This window comes from Salvelinus alpinus, chromosome 34 (assembly GCF_045679555.1).
Source record: "Salvelinus alpinus chromosome 34, SLU_Salpinus.1, whole genome shotgun sequence".
NCBI classification, from domain to species: domain Eukaryota; kingdom Metazoa; phylum Chordata; class Actinopteri; order Salmoniformes; family Salmonidae; genus Salvelinus; species Salvelinus alpinus.
Genome location: NC_092119.1, coordinates 16,296,352 through 16,318,086, shown reverse-complemented (window position 1 = coordinate 16,318,086; position 21,735 = coordinate 16,296,352). Strand labels below are relative to the sequence as shown.

Below are 21,735 nucleotides of genomic sequence, written 5' to 3'. Positions count from 1 at the left end.
CCACAAGCCAGTTCAAAGACAGTATGCAAAAGGCCCAGTACACATTGCAAATAATGATCTCTTTTATTCACAGTTACTGTCATTGGAAAACTTAACATAGCTGGAAAGGTATATTTTGAAAGTTACAGCAATCCAAATTCTAAGGAATATAAAGACTTGCATGACGAATTATTGCCTCAGGTATGTGTCAAATTTACAATGTAAATATAAAAATTGTTTATAATATGGGAATGGGTTACTACAATGTTCTAATGACACACACAAAATGAAAACAGGAACTTTATTTTAGAGGGAGATATATTATTTAGATATATTTTGCAAATACCATATTAAACTATGTTGACAATATACTCTTCACAGATCTATGTGCATGATCATTCTTAATTAGTTTTTTATATGCAAACCATTTTTTCCCCTTTTAGCTGAAAAGGGTGTACAGTACATTGAAATCATTTGACGACATACACATCACAGGGTTCAGGTAATTCAGCTTGTTTACAAATTATGTTACATTTTTGGGGGGGATCGACATACAGTAGACCTGATCTTGTCCCTTGTTTTTGCTTTAAGTCGTGGTAGTGTCATCATTGCTTTTGAAATGAACCTCAACAACATGTCACCTGATGACCTTGCAAGCAAAACAGCAGAATTGGAAAAAACACTGAATTCTACGTTCACGCTTGAGACAGCAGGTATGTCTATCTAAATCAGGGGCTAGCTACATCGGGGGCCGTATGTATCAAGCATCTCACAGTATGAGTGCTGATTTAGGATCAGTATGGCCACAATGGCTGTATTTATTTACACAGGCAGCCAATTCTGACCTTGTTTCTCAAATTGCCCAATTAGTGGCAAAAGAGCTAATCTGATTGATCAAATGAACCAATTAGTGACAAAATATTAGAATTGGTCTGACTGTATGAACACAGTGAATGAATCATATTATATGGACAAGGGGACCTGATCCTACATCAGCATTCCTACTCTGGGATGCTTGATACAGGGCATTATGAAAGTATTCAGACCTCTTCACTTTTTCAAAATTTTGTTACGTTACAGCCTCATTCTAAAATTGATTAAATTGCTTTCCCCCCTCATCAATCTACACACAATACACCCTAATGACAAAGCAAAAACAGGTTTTTAGAAATTGTTGCAAATGTATATATAAAAAAAAAAACTGATATCACATTACTCAGTACTTTGTTGAAGCACCTTTGGCTGCGATTACAGCCTCAAGTCTTCTTGGGTATGACGCTACAAGCTTCGCACACAATGTCTAATATTAAAGAAGTCTTGAGGTATTGATTGACTGAGGTAGAGTACCTTATAATAAGATGTAGACCACACTATCTACTAAGAGAGTTCTCATCTATATTATTCGTAGCCGTCTATTTACCACCACAGACCGATGCTGGCACTAAGATTGCACTCAGCCAACTCTATAAGGCCATAAGCAAACAAGAAAATGCTCAACCAGAAGCGGTGCTCCTAGTGACCGGGGACTTTAATGCAGGCTAACTTAAATCAGTTTTACAAAATTTTTACCAGCATGCCACATGAGCAACCAGAGGAAAAAATAACTAGGCCACCTTTACCCCACACACAGAGATGCATACAAAGCCATCCTCCCGCCCTCCATTTGGAAATTCTGACCATAATGCTATCCTCCTGATTCCTGCTTACAAGCAAAAACTAAAGCAGGAAGTACCAGTGACTCGCTCAATACGGAAGTGGTCAGATGACGTGGATGCTATGCAACAGGACTGCTTTGCTTGCACAGACTGGAATATGTTCCGCGATTCATCCAATGGCATTGAGGAGTATACCACCTCAGTCAACGGCTTCATCAATAAGTGCATCGACAACATTGTCCCCACAGAGACCGTACATACATATCCCAACCAGAAGCCATGGATTACAGGCAATATCCGCATCGAGCTAAAGGCTAGAGCTGCCGCTTTCAACAAGCAAAGTGTCAAAATAGGATGAAGATTGAATCCTACTACACCGGCTCTGATGCTCGTCGGATGTGGCAGGGTTTGAAAACTATTACTGACTACAAAGGGAAATCCAGAAGCAAGCTGCCCAGACGAGCTAAATGCCTTTTATGCTCGCTTCGAGGCAAGCAACACTGAAGCATGCACTAGAGCACCAGCTGTTCTGGATGACTGTGTGATACCGCTCTTGGTAGCCGATGTGAGCAAGACCTTTAAACAGGTCAACATTCACAAAGCCGCAGGGTCAGATGGATTACCAGGACGTGTACTCAAAGCATGCGCGGACCAACTAGCAAGTGTATTCACTGACATCTTCAATCTCTCCCTGACTGTCTGTAATACTTACATGTTTCAAGCACACCACCATAGTCCCTGTGCCAAAGGAAGCGAAGGTAACCTGCCTAAATGATTATCACCCCGTAGCACTCACGTCGGTAGCCATGAAGTGCTTTGAAAGGCTGGTCATGGTTCACATCAACAGCATCCTCCCAGATACCCTAGACGCACTCCAATTCGCATACCGCCCCAACAGATCCACAGATGATGCAATCTCAATCTCAATCTCACTCCACACTGCCCTTTCCCACATGGACAAAAATAACACCTATGTGAGAATGCTGTTCATTGACTACAGATCAGCGTTCAACACCATATCAAATCAAATCAAATCAAATGTATTTATATAGCCCTTCGTACATCAGCTGATATCTCAAAGTGCTGTACAGAAACCCAGCCTAAAACCCCAAACAGCAAGCAATGCAGGTGTAGAAGCACAGTGACTAGGAAAAACTCCCTAGAAAGGCCAAGACCTAGGAAGAAACCTAGAGAGGAACCAGGCTATGAGGGGTGGCCAGTCCATAGTGCCCACAAAGCTCATCACTAAGCTAAGGACCCTGGGACTAAACACCTCCCTCTGCAATTGGATCCTGTACTTCCTGACAGGCCGCCCCCAGGTGGTAAGGGTAGGCAACAACACGTCTGCCACGCTGATCCTCAACACTGGGGCCTCTCAGGGGTGTATACTTAGTCCCCTCCTGTACTCCCTGTTCACCCACGACTGCATGGCCAAACACGACTCCAGCACTATTATTAAGTTTGCTGACGACACAACAGTGGTAGGCCTGATCACCGACAACGATGAGACAGCCTATAGGGAGGTCAGAGACCTGGCAGTGTGGTGCCAGGACAACAACCTCTCCCTCAATGTGAGCAAGACAAAGGAGCTGATCGTGGACTACAGGAAAAGGCGGGTCAAACAGGCCCCCATTAACATCAACAGGGCTGTAGTCGAGCGGGTCGAGAGTTTCAAGTTTGTTGATGTCCACATCACTAACGAACTATCATTGTCCAAACACAACAAGACAGTCTTGAAGAGGGCACGACAAAACCCCCCTCTCGAGACTGAAAAGATTTGGCATGGGTCCCCAGATCCTCAAAAAGTTCTACAGCTGCACAATTGAGAGCATCCTGACCGGTTGCATCACCGCCTGGTATGGCAACTGCTCGGCATCTGACCGTAAGGCGCTACAGAGGGTAGTGCGTATGGCCCAGTACATCACTGGAGCCAAGCTTCCTGCCATCCAAGATCTATATAATAGAGGAAAGAGGAAAGGTCAGAGGAAAGGCCATACAATTGTCAGAGACTCTAGTCACCCAAGTCATAGACTGCTTGCCTGCTACCGCTTGCTACTGCTTGCTTGCTACCGCACGGCAAGCAGTACCGGAGCGCCAAGTCTAGGACCAAAAGGCTCCTTAACAGCTTCTACCCCCAAGCCATAAGACTGCTGAACAATTCATCAAATGCCCCCCCGCACACTGACTCGGTACCGGTACCCCCTGTATACAGCCTTGTTATTGTTATGTTACTGTGTTACTTTTTATAATTGTTTTATTTTTTACTTTAGTTTATTTGGTCAATTTTTTCTTAACTCTTCTTGAACTGCACTGTTGGTTAAGGGCTTGTAAGTAAGCATTTCACGGTAAGGTCTACACTTGTTGTATTCGGCGCATGTGACAAATAAAGTTTTATTTGATATGTATTTGGGGAGTTTCTCCCATTCTTCTCTGCAGATCCTTTCAAGCTCTGTCAGGTTGGATGGGGAGTGTCGCTGAACAGCTATTTTCAGGTCTCTCCGGAGATGTTAGATCGTGTTCATGTCTGGGCCCTGGGTGGGCCACTCAAGGACATTCAGAGACTTTTCCCGAAGCCACTCCTGCGTTGTCTTGGCTGTGTGCTTAGGGTCGTTGTTCTGTTGGAAGGTGAACCTTCGCCCCAGTCTGAGGCCCTGAAAGCTCTGGAGCAGGTTTTCATCAAGGATCTCTCTGTAATTTACTCCGTTTGTCTTGGGCTCCAGCAGTCTAAGGCACTGCATTGCAGTGCTAGAGGTGTCACTACAGACCCTGGTTCGATACCAGGCTGTACTACAACTGGCTGTGATCGGGAGTCCCATAGGGTGGCGCACAATTGGCCCAGCGTCGTCTGGGTTAAGGGAGGGTTTGGCCGGGGTAGGCCGTCATTGTAAATAATCATTTGTTCTTAACTGACTTGCCTAGTTAAATAAAGGTAAAAATATATATAATAATAATCTTTCCCTCGATCCTGACTATTCTGCCAGTCCCTGCCGCTGAACAACATCCCCACAGCATGATGCTGCCACCACCATGCTTCACTGTAGGGATGGTATTGGCCAGGTGCTGAGCGATGCCTGGTTTCCTACAGATGTGACGCTTGGCATTCAGGGCAAAGTTCAATCTTGGTTTCATCAGACCAGACAATCTTGTTTCTCATGGTCTGAGAGTCTTTAGGTGCCTTTTGGCAAACTCCAAGCGGGCTGTCATGTTTCTTTTACTGAGGAGTGGCTTCCGTCTCGCCACTCTACCATAAAGGCCTGATTGGTGGCGTGCTGCAGAGATGGTTGTCCGTCTGGAAGGTTCTCCCATCTCCACAGAGGAACTCTAGAGCTCTGTCAGAGTGACCATCGGGTTCTTGGTCACCTCCCAGATCAAGGCCCTTCTCCCCCGATTGCTCAGTTTGGCCGGGTGGCCAGCTCTAGGAAGAGTCTTGGTGGTTCCAAACTTCTTCCATTTAAGAATGATGGAGGCCACTGTGTTTTTGGGGACCTTCAATGCTGCAGAATATTTTTGGTACCCTTCCCCAGATCTGTGCCTCTACACAATCCTGTCTCTGAGCTCTACAGACAATTCCTTTTGCCTCATGGCTTGGTTTTTGCTCTGACATGCACTGTCAACTGTGGGACGTTATATAGACAGGTGTGTGCCTTTCCAAATCATGTCCAATCAATTGAATATACCACAGGTGGACTCCAATTAAGTTGTAGAAACATCTCAAGGATGATCAATGGAAACAGGATTCACCTGAGCTCAATTTGGAGTCTCATAGCAAAGGGTCTGAATACTTATGTAAATAAGATATTTCTATTTTTTTTAAATTATACTTTTTTTTTTGTCTTTCAAAAAACCTGTTTAAACTTTGTCATTATAGGGTCTTGTGTGTAGATTGCTGAGGAAATGTTTTTATTTAATACATTTTAGAATAAGGCTGTAACGTAACAACATGTGAAAAAAATCAAGGGGTCTGAATACTTTCCGTAGGCCTATATATTTTGTTCCTTCTGTCTTGTTCTTTCTGCATCTTGATTATTTTATTTGACAGAGACAGAGAATTTACTTAGAGTTGTAATGAAGGGATGTACGGGCTATTACCTGAAACACATAACCTGTTTTTGTTTATTTAGTGAAGGCTATATGTTTATTTTTTGTACCTTTTTTTTCAAGTCGGAAGGGTCTAAAGATCTGCTGGAGACAGCATAGGCTGTGGGGCCTACTGACCTTGTAGTTTGTGGGTGCGCTCTGTTCCATGCCAGCCTGGGCGGCTCGAGGCAGATGGGGTTGAGCGCAACCTCTGACAATAATAGTTGTTTAATTTTTTTGAGGTTTTGTTTTGGAAATGCTATTTCTAAAAAGTTAACATTTATCAAAGTCGTGGTTTATTTTCTTATTTTATTTTCTTCTTCTGGTTTATCATCTCAAAGTGATTTATTGAGAAATGGAGGGTGGAGAGGGGGATGCATTAGCGGCCTCACAGTGGAAGCTAAGCAGGCCAAGCTAGTAGGGACACAGGGAGGGCTACACAGGGCCAAGTTTAACAAAGGCATACTGCTCCTGTATTATTTTTATGCTAAATTGTTTATTCTATTCTACTGATCCTTTTTCTTTGTCTTCGTATTATATTTTGTTATTTCTTATTGTTGTTGCATTGTCCAGAAGGAACCTGCAAGAAAGCATTTCATTTAACGGTGTATACAATGTGTATCTTGAACATACGACTGATAAAACTTGAAACCATTTCTAAAGCTCTTTTTCCAGAGCTCAAAGAGCGTTACACAGAAAAGGGGGGAAACTCACCTCGTCCACCACCAATCTGTAGTAGCACCCTGTGGTGATGCACAGCTCACCACATATCCGCTAGGATGGTGGAGAGGTGAGAAGCTACTAAATGTTCTGTGTACTTTTCTCTGACAGGTGTTGTTGAGATCACAGTACCAGAAGGCCCGGTAAAATATGATTCTAACCAGACAATTCTCTGTCAAACCAAGGAGGACATGAAACCAATTGAATGGGTTTTGGAAAGGAGTGATAGTAAAACATTTGACGTAACAACAGGTACTGATGCTACAGTGATATCCACTAGTAGGGAGACTACAATTCTCCTCAGACAGGCAACGGAGATCTGGGAAGGTATGTGTTATCTGTTATTGTGTATGGTGTAGTAGAAGATGATAGGACAGGTCACAGGGCCAATTAGACAGTGGGTGTGTTCCAAATGGCATGTTATTACCTATAGGATCTGGTCATAAGTAGTGCACTGTACAAAGGTAAAGGTTGTTATTTGGGACACATTTGTTATTTGCTCATATTCATTACATTTTCATAGTTTTTGTGCTGAAAGGTCTGTGCAGATATAGGCCTACGGTTTGTGAAGTGGAGTTCATCGGGTGAATTGCACTCTTATGATGAGTGAGTCGGCTGAGGACTTGTGCTAGCTCCCATAACTAATGCCTAGGCTTTATAAGTCAGTGAGCTAACGTGGTCTTGAGTCACGCAGACTAACTCATTGTAAGATATAACAGTAAAACATGTTTCTCTTTTCATTTTCATTTAACTGCAGGGCTGTACACGTGTGTCTTCAATCCCAAATCATCCAATGTGACCATAAAACACAAAGCCAGTGCAACATTAGACATAGCACTCCTGCCACACATTGACATTAGTAGCACGCCTCAATTTCCAGACTGTTACAATAAAAATAATCCAAATGTTAGAGTCTTTGTCAGAGTTCAATGTGAAATTAAGAATAACACTGAAAACTACACCGTGACATGGAATTACACCAACACTGAAACTCCATTAAATGAACAAAAAGGTAATTTTCTGCCCTTCATGGTCCTCACATGTTAATACGCTATGTTTAAGACTGTATGTTATAACGGTTGCTATTAACATGCAATTAGGAGTACAGTTGAACACATTTGACAGTTATATCTTGTAATTTATCCCTCCACAGATGTTACCGGTAATGCCATAATTTACAGGATTGATACGACTGTCAGCTGCAACAGTTTACAAGAGCCAGATGTAACATGTACATTTATGAACATCCTGTCCCAAGAGAAAAATGCTACTGTCAATATCCCTGTTATCTACAGTAGGTTTTCAGTACCATTATCCAGCATGAACAGTGTATTCTGCCATATGAACAATTATGCTCTAAAATGGTACAATAACATTCAGCGGCATACCCCAATCTTCTTGGAATGGGTAACAAACGCAAGCATAATTTCAGTGAAATCTAAGATAAATATACTGAACAAAAATATTAAAATGCAACATGGAACAATTTCAAACATTTTATTGAGTTACAGTTCATATAAGGAAATCAGTTAATTGAAATAAAAGTATTAGGCCCTATCTATGGATTTCGCATTACTGGGCAGTGGGTGGCCTGTGATGGAACAGGGCCACCCACTTGGGAGCTGGCCCAGCCAATCAGAATGAGTTTTTCCACACAAAGGGTTTTATTACAGACAGAAATATTCCTCAGTTTCATCAGCGGTCTGGGTGGCTGGTCTCAGACAATCCCACAGGTAAAGAAGCTGGATGTGGAGGTCCTGGGCTGGCGTGCTTACACGTGGTCTGCGGTTGTGAGGCAGGTTGGACGCACTGCCAAATTCTCTAAAACGACGTTGGAGGCGGCTTATGGTAGAGCAATTAACTTTAAATTCTCTTGCAACAGCTCTCATGGACATTACTGCAGTCAGCATGCCAATTGAATGCTCCCTTAAAACTTGAGACATATGTGGCAAAACTGCACATTTTTGAGTGGCCTTTTGTTGTTCCCAGCACAAGGTGCACCTGTGTAATGTTCATGCTGTTTAATCATCTTCTTGATATGCCACAACTGTCAGGTGGATGGATTATCTTGGCAAGGAGAAATGTTAATTAACAGGGATGTAAAGAAATTTGTACACACAATTTGAGAGAAAACGTTTTTTGTGCATATGGAAACATTTGGGGATATTTTATTTCAGCTCATGAAACATGGGTCCAACACTTTACATGTTAACTTTATATTTTTGTTCAGTATAGTATAATTTTTTTATTCTTGGGTGAGTTCCAGGACGACTTCATTACAGACGTTGCATTGCATCAACCATGGGTTGTGTGACACGTCATCAACTTCAGTTTTGGCATCAGATTGCTATATCATATGATGTGGTTATCATCCTATCCAGGTATCAGATTGCTATATCATATGATGTGGTTATCATCCTATCCAGGTATCAGATTACTATATCATATGATGTGGTTATCATCCTATCCAGGTATCAGATTACTATATCATATGATGTGGTTATCATCCTATCCAGGTATCAGATTACTATATCATATGATGTGGTTATCATCCTATCCAGGTATCAGATTGCTATATCATATGATGTGGTTATCATCCTATCCAGGTATCAGATTACTATATCATATGATTTGGTTATCATCCTATCCAGGTATCAGATTACTATATCATATGATGTGGTTATCATCCTATCCAGGTATCAGATTACTATATCATATGATGTGGTTATCATCCTATCCAGGTATCAGATTACTATATCATATGATGTGGTTATCATCCTATCCAGGTATCAGATTACTATATCATATGATGTGGTTATCATCCTATCCAGGTATCAGATTACTATATCATATGATGTGGTTATCATCCTATCCAGGTATCAGATTACTATATCATATGATGTGGTTATCATCCTATCCAGGTATCAGATTACTATATCATATGATGTGGTTATCATCCTATCCAGGTATCAGATTACTATATCATATGATGTGGTTATCATCCTATCCAGGTATCAGATTACTATATCATATGATGTGGTTATCATCCTATCCAGGTATCAGATTACTATATCATATGATGTGGTTATCATCCTATCCAGGTATCAGATTACTATATCATATGATGTGGTTATCATCCTATCCAGGTATCAGATTGCTATATCATGTGATGTGGCTATCATCCTATCCAGGTATCAGATTACTATATCATGTGATATGGTTATCATCCTATCCAGGTATTGTGAGATCTGGCAGGCAGCTTCAATGTAGTCGACCTGGAACTCAACCATTGTCTTGAACTTCTGAAACTAAGCAGGGTTGGTCCCTGGATGGGAGACCAGATGCTGCTGGAAGTGGTGTTGGGTGGTCAGTAGGAGGCAACCTTTCCTCTGGTCTAATAAAAATACCCCAATGCCCCAGGGCAGTGATTGGGGACATTGCCCTGTGTAGGGTGCCGTCTTTCGGATGGGACGTTAAAACGGGTGAACTGACTCTCTGTGGTCACTAAAGATCCCATGACACTTATCGTACGAGTAGGGGTGTTAACCCCGGTGTCCTGGTTAAATTCCCAATCTGGCCCTCATACCATCATGGTCACCTAATCATCCCCAGTTTACAATTGGCTCATTCATCCCCCTCTCCCCTGTAACGATTTCCCAGGTTGTTGTGGTAAATGAGAATGTGTTCTCAGTCAACTTACCTGGTAAAATAAGGGTTAAAAGATATATTTTTTAAAAGCCACCCTATTTCTTGTTCATCTAAATGGTGAAAATGTGTCTTGAATATCTATTTCTTACTTATTGTCAAATATTTTGTTTATTTCCACAGGCGATTCAAAATTTTGTCCTGCTGAAGGTGTCTGGTCAAACGCAAAGGCTGACTTTACGGCGGTGCTGAAATGTAAAGATGGTGTTGGAAAAACCCAGAGACGGTGTTCCAGTAATGGAGTTTGGAAGGAGGAAATATCTAACTGTGTGAATGTAGATCTACATGACATCCTAATTGATTCACAGGTATTAAAACTAATCATCCTAATTGAGTCACAGGTATTAAAACTAATCATCCTAATTGATTCACAGGTATTAAAACTAATCATCCTAATTGATTCACAAGTATTAAAAATAATCATTTTTGAAGGGACATTTAAAATAATAATATATCATGGGTCGTTCCACGAAAAGTGGCTTTTTATATTTTAAGTAGAAGTTGTGCATCATGTGGTAAACTGAGGGGTGTTGGGTTGAGCGTGCAGAGATTGACACAGAGACAGAGAGGTTTTAGACCGAAAAAACTACTTTAATAAGACAGAAAATAAATATATCAAAGAAATAATTTAGGTTTTGCTCGGTCTTTCTTCTCTCTCTTAACTGGTGTCCGTCTCTCTCCCTTCTCTCCCGCGGTGTGCCATCGTGCTCCTTTTATTTAGCCTCCACGGCTGGTTGGCACTTTCCTCTAATTACCTCCACTTAGCTGTCCGTGTCGGGGTGCCCAGCTAAGCCAACGTTGCCTCACGTACCTCCCCTCTATTACCATCCCCAGGGGTAGACCTCCTGGGCGTAGCTCAGCTTGCACTTGTGGGGGTTCGCGGTCAGACCTGCATCCCTTAGCGCATTAACCACGGCCTGTAACTTACACAGATGTGACTCCCAATTGTCACTGTGCACAATTATGTCTTCCAGATAAGCCGCTGCGTACTCACTGTGCGGCCTCAGGACTCGGTCCATGAGTCGCTGAAATGTCGCTGGTGCCCTGTGGAGCCAGAAAGGCAGAACTCGGTAGTGGTATAGCCCCCCCGGGGTGGAGAAGGCAGTCTTCTCCCGGGAGGCCGCTGCCAGTGGCACCTGCCAATACCCCTTCGTCAGATCCAAGGTGCTGGCGTATCTCGCCGTCCCCAAACGGTCGATCAGTTCGTCCACCCGGGGCATGGGGTAGGCATCAAACTTACTGACCTCGTTCAGGCCCCTGAAGTTATTACAGAAGCGGATGGTTCCGTTCAGTTTTGGAACCAGCACTATGGGGCTAGACCACTCACTGTGTGACTCCTCCAGTACCCCCATTTCTAACATTGCCATCACTTCCCGCTGGACAGCCACCCTCTGGGCTTCTGGTATCCGGTATGGCCGTTTACGCACTTTTTCTCCCGGAAGGGTGTGGATCTGATGTTCCACGAGGTCTGTGTGCCCCGGCACCTCGGAGAACACGGCCGTATTCCGCTGGACCAACTCTCTGAGCTCCTGTCGTTGGGTCGGGCTGAGATCTTCCCCCATTGCCACTTCGACCGAGGGCGGGCCCTGCCGTGGCCGGGTCCACGTTACGCACAGCGCCTCGCGTGCGTGCCATTTCTTCAGTAAATTAACATGGTAAAGCTGGAGGCGTTTTCTCCACCTCGGTTGGCGGACCTTATAGTTGACGTCATCTACCCGCTCAACGATGTCATAGGGCCCGGACGGTACTTCAGTCAGTAGCCAGCCCATGGTCAGCTGCACCAGGTCTCTCATCTGCGCACGGGGGGACAGGGTGGGGTCAAAGGCCCAGTCGTGGACCAGTTGTGCACGGCGTGCGAGATTGAACCCATAACGGTTTAGTATCTCCCGTTTGAGTCCCTCATAATTCGCGGCCTGGTCAGTGTTCAACTCAAAGTAGGCCTTCTGGGCCTTCCCAGAGAGGTAGGGTGCCAACACACTGGCCCATTGGGGCTTGGGCCATCCTTCCCTCTGTGCCGTCCTCTCGAAGGTGCACAGATACGACTCCACGTCATCTTCCTCCCTTAACTGAACCAGGAACTGATTCGGGCCAGACTCCTGAGCCCTCCCAACCTTCAACTGGGCTACCTCCGCTACCAGTCTGCGGTTTTGTTGGAGCTGCTCCTCCAGCGCTTGCTCCTGGAGAGCTTGTTGCTTCTGCTGGCTGAGGATGAACTGAGTCACCAGCTCCTCCATGGTAATCTCCGCACACTCGACCCCACGGCACCCAAATCTATTGAGTTACCCGCATTCTCCACCATATGTGGTAAACCGAGGGGTGTTGGGTTGAGCGTGCAGAGATTGACACAGAGACAGGGAGGTTTTAGTCCGAAAAAACTACTAAGACAGAAAATAAATAACTTAGGTTTTGCTCTGTCTTTCTTCTCTCTCTTAACTGGTGTCCGTCTCTCTCCCTTCTCTCCCGCGGTGTGCAATCGTGCTCCTTTTATTTAGCCTCCACGGCTGGTTGGAACTTTCCTCTAATTACCTCCACTTAGCTGCCCGTGTCGGGGTGCCCAGCTCCCGTATGCCCAGCAGAGAGAGCCAACGTCGCCTCACGTACCTCCCCTCTATTACCATCCCCCGGGGTAGACCTCCTGGGATACCACAACCAATATTGAATTTTAAAATCCCTTTAATATAAACCATATGAATAATTCTATAAATTATGATTTTTAATATGCATAAAACTTGCTAAAGCATTCCTCCGCACAACCTCTGTGCCTTCTAGGAAGATTTTAACACTTAAACAGCTGGGCCTCACTACCTCCTTAATACGCCAATGAGCAGCCATTTTGACTGCAACGTTCTAACAGTCTAATAAATACATTTCATAAATGCTATCAGAAAAATTATCCTTCACTTGTGTTTATGAAGGTCTTGGGTAACAGAATACGAAGAAGAAAAAAAGTATTTAAAAAACAATAGCATTTCATTAGTTTATGTTACTGTAAGCGATCTGCTGCAGTGTGCTCATGTGTAGAGCACAAAGGAACAGCGGTTATTCTTGGTAAAAGTGATATTTTCAAATAAAGCTAATCTCTTACATTTTAATAGTTATTTGGCAAAGGTAAGTGAAACCTCACAATATGTTCTGTGATACTATACTACTTTAATATTTGAAAAAGTAACTTAAAACTGCTTATAACAGGAATTATGTTTGTGAAATTATAATAATCATAAGTGTTAAATATACTTATTTATGACAAGTCAAGGGCAGAGGGGGACATTAAAAGATATTTCCATTTTAAATGAATGAATATGCAGTCAAAATGACTGGTATCGGAGCTTCTAGTGTTAACCCACTTCACCCCAAAATGTCTCCACATTTTCACCATCACTGTAAAGTTATTTTGTTGCTTTGACAAAGTGATTTCTGAAGATTATCATTTATTTATTTATAGATAAGAAAGGCTAGAAAAGTTTTTTTGTGAATAATTAAATCGCCATTCCCTGTTGTCAGAAGTGGATTGATTTATGGCTGATTTAAAATGAAATCGTCAACCCTGTTATGGTCAACTCTTACTTTACTTGGCACCTATTATGCACCTACATAGTCTCTTTATTACGTCTTGAGATGGGGAAAACCTTTTTTTCCTGAAGTTGAACATGTGCTCTTTATGACCGAATGTTAAAATTAGGGGAAATCAAACATTTCCCCAAATACTTTGTTCGTAAACAATGTATTTGTAAACAAACACTAGCTTCAAAACATGGTTAAAACTATAATTTTGATCTTATTCAGAGTGGTTACATTTTTCCAGCCCCATCCCTCAGCTGTTTCCCAAAACAAGTGGCGGGGTGGCCGTGTTGTCATTTAAATTACTTTTTGTTATTATAGTTTATTCTAAACTGCTCTAAACTGTAGTTTTTGTATGCATTTTCCTTCTGTCATTACAGAACCTTGGAATAGGACTTGGGACAGTTGAAAAAAATTCTGCGAACATATTTTCACGTCTGAAGTCTTCCACCGATAAATCAGAAACCATCAACACGTATGCTAATGTGAATGCTTCTGTGTCCATACTCTTCACCATGAACAACGCAATCAACGCATCTCTAACAAATTACACACTGAATAAGGCTCAACTACAAGTAAGTATAATCCATAATCATCTTTACCAGAATGTTATTTATCTGTTCTTCACTATGTACGATTTATAATAACAAAAGATTAAGTAAACAGAAATGTAAAAAGATATTATAATAATTATCCACTAAAATATGATTTCCCCCCCCCCCCTTTTTCAGGATGCTCTAATATCATCCAGCAATCTTTTGGATAGCAGTCTTGAAAATTCATGGATTTCTAAACCTGACCGTGCCAACATATCCATGGCTGAAAGATATCTGATTTCTGTTGAGGGCCTGGTTGAACAGTCAGATGTCGAGAATAACACATACCAACACACAAACATAGAGTTGAATGGCTGTGAACCTCAGCCGGAGAAACATTGTGTGAACAAAGTTTTCAATGTCACCGTAATCATGAGGACTAGCTCCATTATGGTTAAAACTATAGGTTTTAAATCTCTCAATAAATATCTACCAAAGCCGCAACAAACAGACGCTGATCCAAACAGCATTGTGGTGTCCACTAGCATTGGTCAAGGATCTGCAGATATCTCAATAGACTTCCAGTTGATCTGTAAAAGGCCCCGCCACCACAAGATACAGTGTGTATATTGGGATTTTACAAAAAGCCAATGGTCTGATGAAGGTTGTAAATGGAGTGGTCCTGATAACGAAAACCATTGCGAATGCACCCACTTATCCTCGTTCACCACCCTCATGTCAAAGAAACCAGATAATCTTCCCTATATGAAGGAGATAACCTATGTGGGCTTGGGCGTCTCAATTGTCTCACTTCTCTTCTGTCTAGTGATAGAATGTATTGTGTGGAAATCCGTTGTCAAGTCCAGCGTGTCGTATTGTCGCCACACAGCCCACATTAACATCTGCCTGTGTTTACTGATAGCCGACTGTAGCTTTCTCGCCTCAGCTTTCCCCAAAAACATCCCAGAGAATTGGTGTCAGATCTTCGTGGTAGTTAAGCATTTATGCTACCTGTCCATGTTCTTCTGGATGTTGTGCCTGAGTGTCATGGTTCTCCATCAGATGATATTTATGTTCCATCAGATGAGCAAGAAGTTTTGCTTGGGACTGTGCTTTTCTGTTGGCTATTGCTGTCCACTGTTAATTGTTTTCATTACATTTATCACCTACAACAGTGGCCAGAAGGACTACTACTATTCCAGTGAGGATTGTTGGCTCGTTTATGGAGGTTTTTTAACGGGCTCGATCTTTGCGTTCGTTCTGCCTATTGGCACTATTGTAGTAGTCAATGTGTTCTGCATGCTAGTAGTTATCATAAGGCTCCTGAGACCAAGTCTTGAAGTCAACACTAAGGATGAAAAAGAAGTGGCCAAAGGTATCCTAAAAGCGGTTATCCTCCTAACCCCAATCTTTGGAGGGACATGGATTTTTGGATTTTTTGTTATGATATTTGACATCACCACAGGACCTATAGCCTACCTGGTGAACTACGCCTTCACTCTGCTGAACGCATTCCAGGTACGACTGAGATTAGGGTCAATTCCATTTCAATTCAGTCAACTGTGTTAGAAGGGAATTGAATGCAACACTGCCTAATATACAGTTGTCTTTTGATCAAACCCTGTAATTGTCTTTTGATCAAACCCTGTAATTGTCTTTTGATCAAACCCTGTAATTGTCTTTTGATCAAACCCTGTAATTGTCTTTTGTAATGTAGACGCAGGGTGTTAGGAAGCAGGTGTAGAGTTTAATATAAACGTACAGATACAAAAACAAGGAATACATCTGAACATGGAAACAGAGACAATAATGCCTGATGGGAAATACCAACAGAGTGCTATATATAGGGGGTGTAATCAGGGAAGTGATAAGATCGAGGTGTGCCTGATGAGGCGCAGGTGTGAGTAATGAATGGTTGCCAAGACCAACGGTTTGTAAACCGGCAACTTCTAATGCAGGAGGGGAGGAGCAGGAGTAGACGTGACATCTTTTCCTTCTTCTGGTCACAAGGTTTTAATGTTGTTTTTATGCTCTTACAGGGTCTCTTCATTCTACTCACTGCATATTTTGGAGAAAAACCGGTAAGCTACTGAAAAAAGGTCCAATACAGCCGTTTTTATCTCAATATCAAATAATTTATTGGGTTGTGGGTTGGGAAACGCTGTCAGCATGGCTGCTGGCCTGTAAATATATCACTTATTGCTTCAAGCCACACGTTTGGCTGGAGTGATGTTGATGGGTAACCAGGCAACAATACCTGATGAATGAGACAAATATGTAGCAAAACAAAAACCCATTACAATCATTTTTTTTATTCCTTCCTAACAGATTCGTGTTGCACTACTGAAATATTTCAACCTAAAAGTGAGTTCACAAATCACAATTTATTTATTGGTCTAAACCAACTGGATGTAATGTCATAGCTAATTGATTATTTATCTATTTCACTCTTCACCAGCAGGTACAATCAGCAGTGAGTCAAAGTTCCAAACTGGCATCCACGATGAAGACGAAATGATATTCTAATCCAGTTTCTTTTTTTAGATACGTTTTATACCTATACTGTTTATTCATCTAGGCTTAGTTTATATCCAAATTAAACCCAATACTAATCAACTGAAATTCTGACACTGAGAAAGTATGTGCAGTGTCATACATGTATCATTTATTATAATTGTAGCCTTATTTTTCTGTTGTAATATAGCCTATATATTAGATGTTATGTAGAATGGAAAATTACATAATAGGAATTAATCATTTGGAAAATGAATTGCATAATGTGTAACCTACACTTGTTTCTATCGTAAGTGTCCAGAATAGTTTTTCATACTGTATGGCCAGTGAAATATATGTAATGTCTGTATTTTTCTGCCAAATGCCACTAGTGCTTCATGTTGTAACATTTTAAAAATTGGTTTGGGTAAACTATATTAGCTGTTTTCCCAATAATGTTTTTGTTAAGGAGGTGTGGTAATCCCTTGTTTTGCAGTCCTGTTTAGTTCCTATCTTCTCTGCTCCTCCCATTCCTTGTCCGTGTCGTCCAAGGGAAAACCGTTTAACACTGCCATCTGGCGGTAGGCCCTGCACTCTGGCTCTGCACTGAAATATGATGCAGACAATCACATTAAGGAAGTAACCTACTGCACATAACACACATGGGCTTGCACCCTAAATGTAACCCTACTCCTTACAAAGTGCACTACTTTTGACCAGAGCCCTGGGAAGGGAATAGGGTTCAATTTGGGAATCTACAATGATGGCCGTGTCCGAAATCGGTCTTGCCTACTAGGCTACCGACTAAAACTGCACATGTGTACTAATCATACTACATAGGATTTAGAACATACTGTTTAGTAAACATTTATGCAGTAAACAACAAATATTAACATAGGCTACTATACACACTCACCCTTACTGAGAATGCGTAATTGCATTGCTTCCTGACATTAGTTTATTCATTAGTTATTTTTTGTTCAGCGCGTCCTCTTATACCGCTTTCAAAACAACTCGGAAATCTCTGACAACCAACTTCAGTGCATTCAAGGAAAGACAACTGGAGAGAAAAAGAACGAGCTCCGACTGGGAAAGATCTTTTTGAATGGTCATCCAACTCGGAATTCCAAGTCGGGAACTCAGGCCTCTTTCTAGAGCTCCAACCTGAAGATCAGACGTCATGATTTGACCTAGTTTTTTTCCGTGTTGTATTGAAAGCATCATTACCTCATCTGATTATCAGCTGCAATAAATATTTTTAAAATCCATCTGTTAAGCTAGAGATGTTTTTTTTTGTATGGGCTGTGTCTCAATCCACAGTATCCGCCACTTTAATGTCTATGATGCGCCAATGTCGCCTTCCGCATTTGTGGTGGAAGGTAGCAGAGCGACAGTGGTGTTCTCAGACCAAGAGACATCCCGAAAATGGATCTTCTCACAAACGTCTGTAGCGTTTGGGCTACACACTAATATGACCCAACAAATGTCACGGTACTCGTCTGACAGTAACCCAGTACGGAGCCGAAAAATGAATGGATGTGAATGATGCATTTCTATGTTTAAAAAAAAAGCATACAGGTAATTCCACACTAAACTTATTTTTTTATGCACCCTCTCTGATAGCGTGTGTGGGTGAGTAGTTTGCTGATGTCAACATAGTGAACAGAGTGGCCCATGGTGGGGTTATGGTATGGGCAGTCATAAACAACGGACAATGAACACAAATGCATTTTATCTATGGCAATTTGAATGCAGAGATACCGTGACAAGATCCCGAGGCCCATTGTGTCATTCATCCACTGCAATCACCCCATGTTTCAGTATGATAATGCACAGGCCCATGTTGCAAGGATCTGTATACAATTCCTGGAAGCTGAAAATGTCCCAGTTTTTTCATACTCACCAGACATGTCACTTATTGAGCATGTTTGGGATGCTCTGGATCGACGTGTACGACAGCGTGTTCCAGTTCTCGTCAATATCAGCAACTTCGCACAGCCATTGAAGAGGAGTGGGACAACATTTCATAGGCCACAATCAACAGCCTGATCAACTCTATGCGAAGGAGATGTGTTGCACTGCATGAGGCAAATGGTGATCACATAATATACGGACTGGTTTTCTGATCCACGCCCCTACCTTTTTTTTTTTAAGGTATCTGTGACCAACAGATGCATACTGTATCTGTATTCCCAGTCATGTGAAATCCATAGATTAGGGCCTAATGACTGTTTTTCAATTGACTGATTTCCTTATGAACTGTAACTCAGTCAAATCTTTCAAATTGTTGCATGTTGCATTTATTATCAGTATAATTCCGAGAAAGTAATTTTTCCAAAACATTGCCTCATTGACAAATAGCTTCCATGCTATGCATAGATCTCCCCTGAAATGTGAATATTTTAGCCTTATACGGTTGTAGACTACCTTATCCATTTTATCCCTGATTCATTGAATGAGGGAATCATTCTATAAAGACGTATTTGGTTGTAATGTTGCAATATTTTATGTCAAGGGTGGCCAACCGTCCTCCAGGAGGACCGAAATAGAGGTAAACATCAGCTGCGCAACAGGACCTTGATAAGCCCCGCTCGAACACACCACACTGTAGCCTAAACATCAGCTGATTGACAGGACCTTGATAGGCAGACTCTGGTGTGTTTCAGGGCTGGATCAAAAGCTTGCACTCCCAGTCTCTCTCCAGATGGAGGGTTGACCACATGTTTTATAAAGTAGCCTAACAGTGCAATTATTTTACTTTGTGGGGGCTTAAGTGCCTTGATCAAGGGCACAATGACAGGAGATAGTAGGTCTACATGGGAACAGAGAGCAGCAGCCTTCTAGTGTCAATACCACATTTATGCAGACTTTCATGTAGGCTACATAGATGCCACCAATTATTGGTCATGGAAATTTGGTTAAAAGTCATGGGAAGTCGTCAAAATGTGTATGAAACCTTAACAGAGAATAATCAGGTGTCTCTATAGCATAATGTCATTTGGGAATTTCTGTCTAATGGACCGACTTGGGGAAAAAAGACCGCTCCTGCACTGCTTTCATCCCAAGTCAAGCGCTGGAATTAAAGGAAAACTGTCGTGTACACAGTTCAAATGCCGGAATTATTTTGGGATGAACATGCAAAGGTACCCTACTTTTTGAAGGGAATCGTCAGATGAAAACATGACTGGATCACATTAATAAAAGGTCAAACATTTTTACAGTTGAGGGGGGTCTCATACTGGCCTCTGTCTGGAGCTTCCAAATCACTAAGTCCGTCCCTGACTAGATGCAAAGCCGAAAAGAGTATGACATCCTGGCATTTAAAGCCTACTGAATTTCACATTTTACTATTCACGTTTTTTAGTATATACCCAAAATGCCTACTACTAAGAACGCAAGTAGGCCTACGGTATTCGGACACGGCCATTGATCCCCTCACACATCATTCAAATAAAGCAGTGAATCAAATCATGTTATTGTGCATGATGCAGAAATAAATAAGCACATGTACTACATCACACATATCCCCTCAGACATAGTAGAGATGAAGCTGTGGAGCAGTTTACTGTACTTAAACTACACTTAAAGAAGTCTGTTAAGAGGGAAAGTTATTCTTATATCAATCACAAATCATTACCCAAATGTTTAGTAGACTAGAATCAATTAACCACAACAGTAAAGTTTGCATGTCAGAGCAGAGTAAAATAAAAAATATATATTTTTAAAAATCACCGAAATATTATACTATAAATATACAAAACACAGTGGTGTAAACTACTTTAAAGTACTACTTCAGTAGTTTTTGGGAGGTATCTGTACATTACTTTACTATTTATATTTTTGACAACTTTTACTTCACTACATTCCTAAAGTAAATAATGTGTAATGTAGTGTGTAAATTAAAGAACAAGAAAATAATGTGTAATATAGTGTGTCAATTAATGAACAAGAAAATGGTGCCGTCTAGTTTGCTTAATATAAGCAATTTGAAATGATTTATACTTTTACTTGTACTTTTGATACTTAAGTATATTTTTGCAATTACATTTACTTTCGATACTTAAGTATATTTAAAACCAAATACTTTAGACTTTTACTCACATAGTATTTTACTGGGTGACTTTCACTTTTACTTATGTCATTTTCTATTAAAAGGTATCTTTACTTTTACTCAAGTATGACAATTGGGTACTTTTTTCACCACTGACAATACATACCTTTCAAGAAATCGAACACAGTCACTATGTCCATAGACTTCTGCTATTCTGACTGGTTTGTCACCAGAGACGTCCTCTTTGTCTATGGGGGCGTGTAGTGAGTGGAGCATCCGCAGCACTCCAAGTCTCCCAGCCTCGGCTGCAAAGTGGGCCGGTGTCCATCCACTATCAGTTCTCAGGCAGGCTCTGGCTCCGTGCTCCACCAGAATTCTAACAGTCTCTGTCTGTCCTGGGAAACAGGGACTAAATGTGACAATAACGTATTTAAAAAATAAAAACACAAGAGAGTCACAATGCAGTTCATAATAAACAGGATTTGATAAATGATGTGTCCCCAAATGGCACCCCATTCCTTAAATAGTGCAAAAATTTGTTCAAAAGAAGTGCACTATATAGGGAATAGGTAAACGAATAGGCAAACGTCTTCAGTAGGCAAACGTTGCAAATAGACATGTCAAACAGAACCCATGTGATTCCTTATTCTACATGTCAGAGAGGCATGTTTGTTCTATATGTTTGTTCTATAATATATTTCTAGCTGAAAGTTCCACAACATTTTACCCTGCTGAATGCAGCCCTCTTGTTTAATGGACACAAACCTTCTAAAGACAACTACCTTTGGCTGCTGCCCAGTGAAGCGGTGTCTTGTAGTTCCAGTCTATGTCTCTGTGATTGGGGTTACATTTCTTCTTGTTCAGAATCTCCTCCACTAGATCAAAGTCTCCAGCAGCAGCTGCCTGGTGCAACTCTGTCATTTCTAACATGATTGGGAAAAAAAGAGGTTGCCAAGCAACA

General features: G+C 41.6%; 2 protein-coding genes across 2 annotated transcripts in view; one reads left to right on the top strand and one right to left on the bottom strand.

Annotated features, from left to right (window-relative positions):
• adgrf3a (adhesion G protein-coupled receptor F3a) overlaps positions 1 to 17,991 on the top strand; it is a 25,078-nt gene extending 7,087 nt beyond the window's left edge. Inside the window, exons 5-16 of the mRNA XM_071382468.1 lie at positions 74 to 180; positions 423 to 481; positions 571 to 692; positions 6,543 to 6,758; positions 7,189 to 7,443; positions 7,585 to 7,725; positions 10,260 to 10,444; positions 14,075 to 14,269; positions 14,426 to 15,748; positions 16,270 to 16,311; positions 16,559 to 16,594; positions 16,689 to 17,991. Coding sequence (XP_071238569.1) covers positions 74 to 180; positions 423 to 481; positions 571 to 692; positions 6,543 to 6,758; positions 7,189 to 7,443; positions 7,585 to 7,725; positions 10,260 to 10,444; positions 14,075 to 14,269; positions 14,426 to 15,748; positions 16,270 to 16,311; positions 16,559 to 16,594; positions 16,689 to 16,748 — 2,741 coding nt within the window. The 3' untranslated portion in view covers positions 16,749 to 17,991. The remainder of the gene's footprint in view (positions 1 to 73; positions 181 to 422; positions 482 to 570; positions 693 to 6,542; positions 6,759 to 7,188; positions 7,444 to 7,584; positions 7,726 to 10,259; positions 10,445 to 14,074; positions 14,270 to 14,425; positions 15,749 to 16,269; positions 16,312 to 16,558; positions 16,595 to 16,688) is intronic.
• On the bottom strand, positions 15,958 to 21,735 carry LOC139563630 (ankyrin repeat domain-containing protein 66). The gene is made up of 3 exons (XM_071382469.1): positions 21,557 to 21,735; positions 20,941 to 21,169; positions 15,958 to 17,329 (listed from the first exon to the last, which is right to left on the bottom strand). The coding sequence occupies exons 1-3, from the start codon at positions 21,702 to 21,704 to the stop codon at positions 17,233 to 17,235; spliced, it is 474 nt and encodes a 157-aa protein (XP_071238570.1). The 5' UTR covers positions 21,705 to 21,735; the 3' UTR covers positions 15,958 to 17,232.